This window comes from Pungitius pungitius, chromosome 3, assembly GCF_949316345.1.
Source record: "Pungitius pungitius chromosome 3, fPunPun2.1, whole genome shotgun sequence".
NCBI classification, from domain to species: Eukaryota; Metazoa; Chordata; class Actinopteri; order Perciformes; family Gasterosteidae; genus Pungitius; species Pungitius pungitius.
Genome location: NC_084902.1, coordinates 4276770 through 4288096, shown reverse-complemented (window position 1 = coordinate 4288096; position 11327 = coordinate 4276770). Strand labels below are relative to the sequence as shown.

General features: G+C 41.9%; 3 protein-coding genes across 4 annotated transcripts; 2 read left to right on the top strand and 1 right to left on the bottom strand.

Annotated features, from left to right (window-relative positions):
• The first annotated feature begins 382 nt into the window (after positions 1–382).
• LOC119216701 (lebercilin-like protein) lies at positions 383–3672 on the top strand. Its single transcript, XM_062561632.1, has 8 exons — positions 383–584; positions 711–982; positions 1136–1378; positions 1556–1693; positions 2019–2088; positions 2188–2315; positions 3021–3132; positions 3337–3672. The coding sequence occupies exons 1-8, from the start codon at positions 383–385 to the stop codon at positions 3669–3671; spliced, it is 1500 nt and encodes a 499-aa protein (XP_062417616.1). The 3' UTR covers position 3672.
• Positions 3673–3933: 261 nt separating this feature from the next.
• Positions 3934–6282, bottom strand: get1 (guided entry of tail-anchored proteins factor 1). Its single transcript, XM_037470562.2, has 5 exons — positions 6115–6282; positions 5476–5641; positions 4896–4963; positions 4529–4643; positions 3934–4341 (listed from the first exon to the last, which is right to left on the bottom strand). The coding sequence occupies exons 1-5, from the start codon at positions 6202–6204 to the stop codon at positions 4268–4270; spliced, it is 513 nt and encodes a 170-aa protein (XP_037326459.1). The 5' UTR covers positions 6205–6282; the 3' UTR covers positions 3934–4267.
• Positions 6283–6841: 559 nt separating this feature from the next.
• Positions 6842–11057, top strand: LOC119217736 (non-histone chromosomal protein HMG-14A-like). 2 transcript variants are annotated; one of them, XM_037471736.2, is made up of 6 exons: positions 6842–7039; positions 8092–8115; positions 8807–8836; positions 8923–8964; positions 9075–9203; positions 9294–11057. In XM_037471736.2, the coding sequence occupies exons 1-6, from the start codon at positions 7022–7024 to the stop codon at positions 9381–9383; spliced, it is 333 nt and encodes a 110-aa protein (XP_037327633.1). In that variant the 5' UTR covers positions 6842–7021; the 3' UTR covers positions 9384–11057. The 2 variants fall into 2 exon arrangements, with proteins under 2 accessions (XP_037327633.1, XP_037327551.1); XM_037471654.2 differs by having other exon boundaries at positions 6844–7039; positions 8804–8836.
• The last annotated feature ends 270 nt before the right edge of the window (positions 11058–11327 follow it).

Sequence of the window (11327 nt, the reverse complement as noted above, 5' to 3'; positions counted from 1 at the left end):
TTCGCTGCTAGCTAGCTAGCTTAAAAGTGAATAACCTCCACAGTGAGCGGCCTGCAGCACGAGAGAAAGATTATTTGCATGTAAAGGTATGATGCTCTTATTTTCTCCGGCGACAGAAATTAACCTAAGAAATTCTAATGGAGGAAATGTCAAAAGGTTTTTCTTGTTCAATTCTAAACAAGGACTATATTTTTACTGAACTCCGGAAAAAAAAAAACAATATAAAGTTGGTTTATTCACCCTGAAAGCTTATTTTTTTTGTTCAAACGAGAAAATTATCTCCATCATAAATAATATTTTCTTTGTGTAAAATCACATAAAAATCATTTCCTTTGCAGAGGAAGTGAAGTAAGTGATGCAGAGCCAGAGGCATGTTGCTCACATGAAGGAGGGCGACAGTGATGTTGTGATATCCAGCACTGACACCTCCAGATGGTCCTCCCCCTGCAGACTGCAAAGTGACTCCAATAGATCCAACTACACATCTGACTTTGAAGACCAGGATGACACGCTTACAGACAAGGCCCCAAAAGCCAAGACAACAGACAAGTGCCTGGGACCGGACACGTGCAGAAGAAAAAAAGGCATTATTTGAATTTTATTATTTGAATTTGTTCACTAGCTGTGTGATAGAACTTGTGTTGTCTATGCATACAAAATGAAATGCATAGAATGAATCTCATACTATTGTGTGTTTTTCTCTTCTTTAGGTAAAAATACACATGGCCCCAACAAGCAAAAGACAAACTACGCTGCAAACCGCAATGTCCTGAAGTGGCCTCCAATCAAGCCCAAGCCGGTGTCAAAGCCTGGCATCCCGTCCGCCGATTTGAACTCCATCGGGGACCTCAAGAACCAGGTGTGGGATCTAAAGCAGCAGCTGAGCGAAGCCAGGACGGAGATCAAGCTGCTGAAGAGGCTGCAGCATCGCCACACGGCGGCGCTGGAGCACTTCCAAGAGTCGAAGGGCAGCTTCTCCCAGGTTGGTTGGTTGGTTGGTTTGGTCCTTGATTGAATTAAAAGTTCCTCTGTCAAGTCATTTATATATATATTTAAAATGAATGTTTTTTTTTTTTTTTTTTTAGCACCACAGCTATTCTCTAATCATCCCTCTTGACGCCGTTCCTATTCCCAGATCCTCACCAACCACAGCAACGAGGCCCGGGGCCTGCAGGGGACGCTCCGCGAAGTCCGCGCCTGTCGTGACAATCTTGCAAGGCGGCTACAGAGCACAGAAGACCAGTTGCGGAGCACAAGGGGCAGTCTCCAGCACCTGCAGCAGCTCAATCAGGATCGCAGCCTGCTGGAGAGGGAGGAACTCGCCGTCCGGCTAACCCGGGCCTCTGCAGCGCTGGAGGACAAGGGCAAGCGGATACTGGTATGGAGGAGCAGGAGGGTGGGATAGTGCTGGGTGATACTGGTCTGAGTTGTATATGTCTGGGGTAGTCGTGTGAGTGTGCAAATCTCATAGCATCACTTAGAAATGTGTGGATCTCAACACAAATAAACAGGGCGTGTTCATTCCCTTTGTTTCTTCTTAAACGCGACGTCTTAGGACTTGGAGAAGAATCTTGAATTGTGCCGAGCCTCTTTCAGTCGACAAATAGCCACTGAGCAAAGAAAGATCAGCGAGGCGAGAAAGATATCCTTCCATCTGCAAACGCAAATATGTCAGTTAAACAACGATGTTCAAGTAAGTTTTAAAAGACCTCTTTCCCAGGCGATATTCTTTACAGCATTAAACGTACTTTAATCCTTGTTAACATGGTTATTTTCAAGCTGTTCAACGTGGTCGTAGCAGTTTTGCAGGGGATTGCATCCCGTAGTGACAATGTTTTGCTTTATTCTACTTAACATCACACACGTTTTCCATTATATTTTCTATTAGTGAACGCTCCTTGCTTCTGTTTGATGCTGTTATCTCTACATGGTGGTCTACGATCACCAGATATTGTAAATTGAACTAGACATAGATTTTAATATATTTCTAACATGTATATTTTGTTTCCCCTCTACAGGATAGAGAGAGAGAACTGGAAACACACAACATCTACTCCCACAGGTTCCTAAAAAGACCTTCTAAAAAAGGTAAACAAACACAACAACCTACTCTAACTCAGTGTGGTCATATCACATTTGTTGTGTCTCATTTTCAACTGAGTTTTTTTTTCTTTCTCGGATACACAGAAAGAAAAAGCAAGATGGTTCAAACAGATGCATTGGTCCTCTTCCCCACGGCAGTCGGGAGTCTTCCGATCTTAGAATATAGGGAGACGGAGGAGAGGCTAGAGGAGCTGGGGAGGTCTGTGAACCAGGTAGGATTTAAGTATTGCATGGTGTCCTTTCAGGGTTTTTTCATCAAACTATTTGACCCGTTTTCTTACTTTTATTAGTTTAATTGTTGGAAAAGAACCACAGTGTAACTTATGAAAGCCACTTAACCTTTGTGCAGCATACCAGAAATACAGTATCATCTAAGCTTGTTTTCATCAATAAAGAATCCTCCCAAAGAAAAGAATGTTCAATTTTAAAATCATACACTTATATAAAGTCCTTCTCCATTATTGTCACTCTTTTTACTTGATTGACCAACACGTAGTCTCACAATTGCAGTTTATCAAGAACTTCCGGCCTATTAAATCTAGGGCCTGTATATCATTCAGAATTTGGCATAAATGCACAAGCTGCCCACTAAAACACATTAATTTGATTCTGTTCTATGAATACGTTCTGATATTAGCATCTACATTTTAATCATACTTTATTCAATATGGATTTATTTATTTGGCTTACATGGATTGTTTAATTTGGGAAGCACTTTAAAATGCAAACTCATCAAACCGCCTAGCCTCACTTTGTGAGTTATATTACACACAAATGAGGAATTAAAGCAAACACATTCAAGACAATCAATTAGTCAATATTTTCAAATGAATATTTTTAGTCATTTATGAATTTGTTTTATTCTCCAAGAGGTTTAAGATTTTTCTCTCATTAATAAAGCCTGTATATCATTTCAGCATTGTCACAATCCAGTGCGGATGTCATTGGCTGTAGAAAATCCAAAGAAAGAGGTTTCTGAGAAAGTTTCATTAGAAGTGGATCACCCGGAGGAAACGGAGACATGTGCAGGTGAGCAGTTATTCATGTTACACAATAATAATAATAATAATAATAGTAATAATGAACACAAGCAATGGACACATACAAAGTTGTTGGAAGATAAAGTACCTTAGTGGTATTAATCCACCTACAAGTCTCACACATGACAACGCACACCATGGAGAGCACACTTACTTTGGCGTCTTTTTAATGGAGCTAAATATTTGTTTTCAGACACCGGTGATCATAGTAATTGTTTAGAAGAACATCAAACAGAGGAAAGGTGTGCTGAAGTCAAAGAGGCCCCAGAGGCTCCCCCGGTGTGCAGGAAACAGAAAACAGAGGCACGCGAGAACCAGACGTCGCCGATATCGGAACAGTCTCAGAATTTGACCCAACCCAAGAGAAAAGGGTACAAGCTCCCCAAAATCAGACGCGACTACAGCTTCCCACAATCTATTGAGAACCTGCACAACGGAATACCCGTCCACAGGGGAGTGGACTTAAGGTCCCTCTACAACCGCAAGGAGCCCAATCAAAGTGGAGACCAGCAGCAGTGGGATTGGTGATCTCTGTCTTCAAGCTGGGGAATCCAGGAGCGGTGAAGAAAGCAGAGAGAGAGTAACAAAAGAAGAAAGAAAGAAAGAGAGAGAGAGAGAGCAGGCTGATGGAGAGCCGAGTAAAGTCAATGATTGCCTAGATGTGACTAAACAGGGCGGAGGTCTCTAATGTCAGAAACACTTCCTGCCATACGAAGAGGAAACAGGGATGAGATTTCATCTGTAGTGGCGAAAGATTTTGTAATATTTAAGTATTCCTCTGAATAAATTGTTGTTTGAGCAAATGCTTTGTTTTAGTCTGTTTCAATTTGAATAATAATAACATTACAATCTTTTCTTGATGTTTTATTTTCTTAAAAAGGAATCTCAACATTTCAAAACCACTCTTTTGGTCCAATTCTGTCAAAACATTCCCAAAATCATAAAAATTCTCTTCCCAACCCCCACCAGCCCCCCCCCAAAAAAACAAGTTGCAATACGAGTCAATGCAGAAATGCAATACTTTTAAACGGTGGCCTGACGTAGCAGAAAATAAATTAACACAAAATAAGGCTCTCATCAACTGAATTTTCAGCGACACGTTAAGAGAACCGCTGCGTTGGTCTCTAGCTGACGGCATGGAGACCCAGCGAAACCACTTTGTTACAAACCACCAGCCAGCATGTGATTCCCACTCCACCTGAAGGGAAAGAACAGCTCTGTCAATCCATCACCAGGGTAAAGCAGCCTATACACAGACATCAGCATTGTCTCAATCAGTACAACCACTAAACTGCTATAGTTGTATATACTATATAGTTGTAGAAGAGTTTCCATGTGTATATTTTTGATAGAATAAAAGAAAACCAAAGAAACAATTGAATTACCTGCAACTCCTGTTGGGAAGGCCACCAGGCGCTCCACTGGGGCAATCCATTTACTAGGGACCACTGTCACAGGATCAGAGTAATACTTCCATATCAAGGAGATCATCAGAGCCGCCTGGCAAATAAAACAAACTGAATGTCAGTATGAATAGCTAACGTTATTTGGTTGGCTATTTGATTAGCTTCATATTGCCCTTCCAAATGGGTCAGAATTACTTACGGTACTTGCACAAATAACATTAATTGGCGGCTGCGTGTCAAACAGATGGTCCGTACTTACATATTTGGGTACTTAAGTAGCTCTTTGTGTCTCTCTCAGTAACATGAGAATCTACAATCAATCAATCACCTCACGAGTCCCACTTACCTGCAGTATATAAAAGACGATGTTCACCACCCATTTCATCTTGGCTTGTTGCGCTGTTCTCGATTTCACTGCAAAAGTCAGAAAATACACCGCTGTTAAAGTATTTGGCAGCCTCTATGAGAGCTGGAGAGGTGCAGACCACAGTGAAAATAAGTTTGGATGCTGTCTTCTTTAACTTTAACTCTCATCACCGACTAACCAGGTTGAATGGACTTTTCTTTAGTTTAAAATTGTCAATGTGCAGTTAAGAGAAATCAAATCAGAAACAATCTGTACGAGTCTTTGCTCGGCTGTCATCATATTGACATTCTGACTGAAAGCCACTCGCTGTTTGTGCTCCAGATAACCCTGAGGCTGTGTGTGAAGGGCAGTAACAGGCAGCAGCTGTTCCCAGTGAACCCCAGTGTGTCATCCCAACCCTCTAGTGGCTGCTGCTTTTTGGTTGATCTGTGAACCTTTATGGGGTGGACTGAATAACAGGAACGCTGATACAAAACAAATGGTCCTGCAACTGTCGAGAGGTCATAACTCATATTGTTGCCTCATGTAGATATTATGTTTTTTTTTACTTGTGTCTCACCATGTGTTTTCAGCTTGTCTGTCGTCTTGTTGATTTTGCGCTCTAGTCTGGCATATCTAGCAAACTCATCCATCATGCTGATTGAGGCCTGCTCCTTCTTCATCTCCTGGACTTCAGTCCTCATCTCACTCTCCTGCTCAGCATCTTTCTGCACCATCTTTGAGAGCTGGAAAGAAGCGGAGTGACTATTACTGAGTTATTAATTAATTGATGGGTGCAGGGGCTCAAGTCCCTTAATGGTCCTGCTGGACAATCAAAGGTGGTTATTAAAACATATGTTTATGTAACGACTAGCTTTTGGATTTCAATTCATGTACGCTATTTTCTTTAGTAGTTAACGCTGCAGTTTCCCAACGTAACCATCGCCCTTTTGACATTTGAACAAGTATGTGGCACAACATGTTCCCCACTAAAGCAGGATCCCGGTTAACCCAACCCAGGCTGCTTAAAGCTAACGGTTAGCTACACACCCGCAGCTAGCAGTAGCTAGCCACGAGCTAACAGCTAAGCTAGTCAACAATAGTCTGCCGACTGTGAGACGAAGCCAACGTAGCGCGAGTCGGCCCGCACCCCACGATGCGAGTTGCCGCTGTTGCCTTTGAGCCGCACACGGTTAATGTATTCGAGGGTCCTACTCACGAAAGAGGATATGGTCGGCAGGAGGCTTTTCATGAGATTGCACAAAAAAACCGACCCCAGCACAAGGAGCCACGCGTAGCCGGCCGCCATGTTTGTTTCTCCGCTCAGCAGCGGTGGAGCTGCAGGCAGGGCGATGTTACAGTGAAAGTTGCATAGTAATACGGCCGTGCTGGTTATTCTGGTAATGGCGGTTTTCTTATAAGAAACGTCGTCGTTACGACGGCAGTGGCCATCGGTTTTAATGTCTGTATTACAACGCCCGTAAAATAAGATTTGAATGGGAAAGTGTTCCATGTGTTCACCGTCCATGTTGATTTATTTTCTGTGGGATTGATCCTCAGGTTATATGGAATATAATGTATATGTGACACTCGTATGCATTGGGGATTTAATTTAAAAAGAGACATTACACACAGTCAATACGCTTTGTTTGGATATTTCTTTGTTCACGCCTGTGCATCTCACATCCAATGTCCCAAACAGATACGTGGTTGTTGTTTTTTTTTGCCTTCTTCCTTGCACGCACCCTGGGCACGGCGTGATTAAAAAGGGAGCGCAGGCTCGGTCCGACTGATTGGCACACTACCCTGCCCACACAGGTAAGATGTTGTGGTTCAAAACTGCGTTGCCTCGGCCGCGAAGCCAATCACCGGGAGCGAGGGGCGGGGAACTCTCTCCCCCTGCCCGGTTGGTAGGATAAGGGATAAAATATACAGAGGGGCTGATCCAATCCGGTTCGAGGTGGTTCTAGTACAGCTCGAAGGGCTAATGGCAAGTTACAGACGACTCTGAAGGTGAAGGCTGAGGTGTACAGCTGACCCACATCGCTTTTTTTTCAAGCATTCCCCAAACAGTGAAAGGCTGCGTCGTTATTTTCATACGCATCAGTCCTACAACATCCACAACAATGGGAAGGAAAACTAAAGTAAGTTTGAGCACGTGTACGTTATGTGAAAAACGATTTTTACATGCCATATTTTTAATGCATTTTAGCACACCTACGAAATATATTTGCCGCGGTGCATGCGCTTCAATGTAGCGTTATACGTGCTCGCTACAATGTGTCCATGTGCGTGCATGAGGTCCGTCGTGTCCACCCTGTTGGTACAGGGAAGTGGCGCCTTTTTACTTGGTGCAGCACAACGCGCTTTCTCATCGGGAGGGGAGAATTAAAAAAAAATGCAAATGTCCTCCATTTCGTCTACTTGGCGGCAGATTTGTTAAAACCTCAAATATGGCGGTGGTTTGGGTTGATAATAATTAGTCTTCGCCGTGTGCTGACATCAGACAAAGGGGTGTAACCACCGCGATGAACAGGTTGCTATTAAAAGGACATTTCTTAAAGCTTTTCCTCTGGCTGAAACTAAACGTAGGTTATCGACGTTAACTTGGTTATTTACCCTCCGTTCATGTCGAGGTGTTATCTCCCCATTGTTTTAAATGATCTGTAGTCCTTCCATCCAGGACTGTAAAGCTTCTGCTTCGGGGCGTCTTTCTAATTCCTGCTCGTCATGGCAGCTAAAATGTCTTTGAAAAGAAAGCGAAACATCCGGTAACTTCTAACAAAAGCCCGTGTCGTCGTGTCTTTTTATTTGACCTTTTTGTGCAATGGTTAGTCGCGTTGGCATCATGGAAGCGGAGCCATTGATTTGATGTATGGAAGCGCGGAGAGAGGAGGGGGCTCTCCCCGCTTCCACCTTATCCAGTAGCGCCCCCCCTCTCCACCATATTCTTCCTCAACAAAAACACGTTCACCTCGGGAACGGTGCTATGCGTGGCGGGAATAAACCAGAAGTAGATAAATACCGTGTTATTGCTCCCCTCCCCACATAAAGGTTGCATAATGTCTTTGTGACTCGAGGGAGGGAGAGGTGCCCATCCCCCCACGCGTTACACGCCCACATTATCGCCCTCGTCAATGGCATGTTTTTTTTCTTCCTTTTAATTTATTTCTTCTTGTCTCTCTCTCTCTTCCAGTCCAGCTCCGACGTCACCTCAGAGGTTAGTATCCGGCTCTTGGCTCGCGAGCTGCCTCAAAACTGGCGGTGACATCCTCAACCTGCACCCAAATGAACATTTTGTCCTGGTTTCTGTGGCGACAAAGAGCAAGTCTGTTGGATATTGACTGTTTTAAAATATATATTACAACATGCGGCCCAGTTCAAACCGTGCAAGCGGCGGAACTGTGACGCAAATGACGACAATGTCGTTTAAAATAAAATCTACAGTTTGTACCGAGAGTCTATTGGGCTCATGGAGCTGCCCATCCTCTAGAGGGCGCTGTTTATTATAGAGTCCCCACCCTCTCCCCAATTGATTTCTTATTGCCACTTAACCCTTAGAGTGCCCAGCTGCTCAAGTGATTTGATGCCCATCTCTTGGGTCAAACCCATCTCGTTGGGTCCATGGCATTTTGCTACAAAATCCCTCGTAGTGATAATTGACCTTTGCAACCATGACGACCGTATTAAACTATGCACCGTCACTGGTCTCACCAGGGCCTATAATGTATGAAAACAGCACTCAGTCTACACAGTTGGGGGCCAATCTGCATTTTTACATGGACTTGAGCCCACACTTAATCTTGCTAATATTTTTCAAAGCTTTATTACTAATACTAGTGTAACCAAACATTGTAATACTGTATATGTGACTCTCAAACAACTAAACTATTGTGTTTGTTCTTCAGCAGCCACAGAGAAAGTCAACACGGTTGTCAGGGGTAAGTAATAAAATCTGTCCATATTTTATTGATACTATCCTTATTTTGTTTGTGCGACATGCCAATAATTGTATTGTGTATTTCAGCTACAGAAGTCACAGCCAGAACCTTTGCCAGAAAAGAAAAAGGTAAACAGAGTGAACAAGAGCACGGTTGGAATTAATATGTATGTTCACGTCTCTGTTGCGAGCATTTCACCGTGTGTTTTACACCGCTCCCTTTGTGCCCGGCATGGCAGGCACCTCCTAAGAACAAAAAAGCAGCCAAAGCACCAGCAAAGGCCAAGCCTGAGGTCGAGAAGAAAGAAGAGCCCGAGGTCGAGAAGGAAGAGACACCTGCAGAAAACGGAGAAGGGAAAGCCGAGGAGGTATTGCAAGTTTTTTTCTTTCTTTTTCTTGACTCGCAACAATCTTCAAAGGGCACCGAAATGACGATGCACGTTTTCTCCATCCTTCAGAAGGCTGCAGCAGTAGACGATGCAAAGGACAAGGCTGATGATGATGAGGAGGAGGACGAGGACGACGAGGAAGAAAAGGATGCAGAGTAGTTGTGACCCCCCCAAGACTCGCTTGCCAGGGCTCCCTGTACCTCGTTTCTTGTACAATGCAGAGAATATTTTTATCTACTATTTTCATAAGACGGTTATGTTTTTAGGCATTTGATTGCAGAAATGCATTTTTAAAAAAGACAACAAATTCCATTCAGTTTCATGGCTTCTCAGTCATGATGTTGGGTTATTTTTCTCTTGTTTCTCTGATTTTATTTAGCCTTTTTTAGGTTGTAGTTTTTCTGCATGACATGAAGTTGTGCCTATATCAGGAATTAAATGTTCAACTTCGGGGGAGTTTACCTGAAACATCCCCCAGGCGTCTTGAGGGAGTTTTGTAACCTGTACTGTTTGGAATTTAATACATTGTAATACGTGTTTGATAGGAAATAGGCTGATTGAAAGTTTGAGCTGTGATCAAGGCAGAGTCCTCTTCACGATGTTCACTTTAGTCACGTTCACTAGTACTGGACATGTTTTTGTTTTTATTTGCTGTCAGTGATGGTACATTTGTGGATGATTAGATGAATCCATACTCTCTGTGCTCAAAACAAAACGTATCACTCATGGTGGTTTATCTTTAGTTTCTTTTCTTTTTTTGGATTACTGTATTTTCCCCTCTGTCTGCAAAATGTAACGCGCATATTTGTCAATATACACATTGCGGTTTTGGGATTTCTCTTCCAGTGTACAGTTTCATCAATTTTTAAAAAAAGAAGAAAAAAAGAAAAAATGTTTTTTGTTATGAATATTAAAAGTGGGAATTCCTCTGAAATGTGTTTAGCAACAATTTAATTACACTCAAATGTTTTCGCAAACTCGGATCAATCATTGCTGCTTTTTTCCACTTTAATTGTGTGAGTGATAACTGACAAGCAGTTGAGTCGTTTCATCGGTTCTACTTGAGCACAACTCCTAGTTCTGTCTCAACATGCAATGTGTTTGGCCAAAAAGGTGTGTGTGTGTGTGATGCTAATGACCCATTTTCTGTTTACTTCATGAGAGGACTATTAAAACACTGTCCGTAATATAAGGATAATAATGTATATAGTATGTTAAACTTTGTTGCAATGGGGATTGGACTTCACCAAAAAACATTCCTGCAGCTCTTAAATTACAAGTCTACAGGGCTTTGAGTATGCACGGTGTAAATAAATAAAGTAAACAACTTCTAGGCCTCTGAGCAGTTTCCCATTTAGAAATTTCTTTATTTGCACAACTAAATAACTAACAATTATCAAATTTAAGGCAGAGAGAGAAGCCCACTAGGTTTATTTGAAGCCTCCACTTGTATAATATAATAACCGGGTTGTGTAACATTGACCTGATAGAACTACAAGTGCGTCAGTGAAATGGATATAATAAATATATGATTTATATATATATATCACATTTCAAACAAAGACATTGGCAAGTTGAATAAGTGAATCTGAATTGATTTTTAAGTGATCAAACATATTCTCTTCACCTGAAAGTACACACATGTGAGAAGTATTGATGTCAATAGTAGGAATGTTCTGTTTCTGAAATAGAGGAGCAGATTAAATGTCTGACTAATTTGGTTGCAATCCTAAACTGTCTCTTGAGGACCTGAATGTGAAAAGTAGTAGGAAAGTTATTTGCCCAGGATATAAATTGTAATAAAAAATAAAGAGACCGTTTGTAGAAACAAAATGTATTACTGGATTATAATTGTTAATCCATTAACGTGTAGTCTACATCACATACGTGGTAAAGTTAGGGTTCATTTTATTTTCTTTATGTATTGCCAGGTGGCTTAATGGAATAAAATACACGGGTGGGCTATTTAGTTGTCTTGCATTTTGTATTAATTATCAGATTTAATGAAATAAAAGCGATTTATTAATCCAAGTAGGGTAGAATTATAAAGTACAATAAATGGTTTCTTTAAATAACTTGAGTACATACAACTCACCTCTTAGT

What these genes read in the sequence shown, in the direction of transcription:
- LOC119216701 (XM_062561632.1), top strand. Translation starts at nt 383, where the DNA reads ATGAAGGAGGGCGACAGTGATGTTGTGATATCCAGCACTGACACCTCC. An exon ending in CACGTGCAGAAGAAAAAAAG is followed by an intron (nt 585 to 710) that starts GCATTATTTGAA and finishes TCTCTTCTTTAG; the next exon opens with GTAAAAATACACATGGCCCC. An exon ending in GGAAACGGAGACATGTGCAG is followed by an intron (nt 3,133 to 3,336) that starts GTGAGCAGTTAT and finishes ATTTGTTTTCAG; the next exon opens with ACACCGGTGATCATAGTAAT.
- get1 (XM_037470562.2), bottom strand. Translation starts at nt 6,204, where the DNA reads ATGGCGGCCGGCTACGCGTGGCTCCTTGTGCTGGGGTCGGTTTTTTTG. An exon ending in AGACAAGCTGAAAACACATG is followed by an intron (nt 4,964 to 5,475) that starts GTGAGACACAAG and finishes TGACTTTTGCAG; the next exon opens with TGAAATCGAGAACAGCGCAA. An exon ending in TCGTCTTTTATATACTGCAG is followed by an intron (nt 4,644 to 4,895) that starts GTAAGTGGGACT and finishes TTTATTTGCCAG; the next exon opens with GCGGCTCTGATGATCTCCTT.
- LOC119217736 (XM_037471654.2), top strand. An exon ending in GCTCCGACGTCACCTCAGAG is followed by an intron (nt 8,116 to 8,803) that starts GTTAGTATCCGG and finishes TTTGTTCTTCAG; the next exon opens with CAGCCACAGAGAAAGTCAAC. An exon ending in AGTCAACACGGTTGTCAGGG is followed by an intron (nt 8,837 to 8,922) that starts GTAAGTAATAAA and finishes TGTGTATTTCAG; the next exon opens with CTACAGAAGTCACAGCCAGA.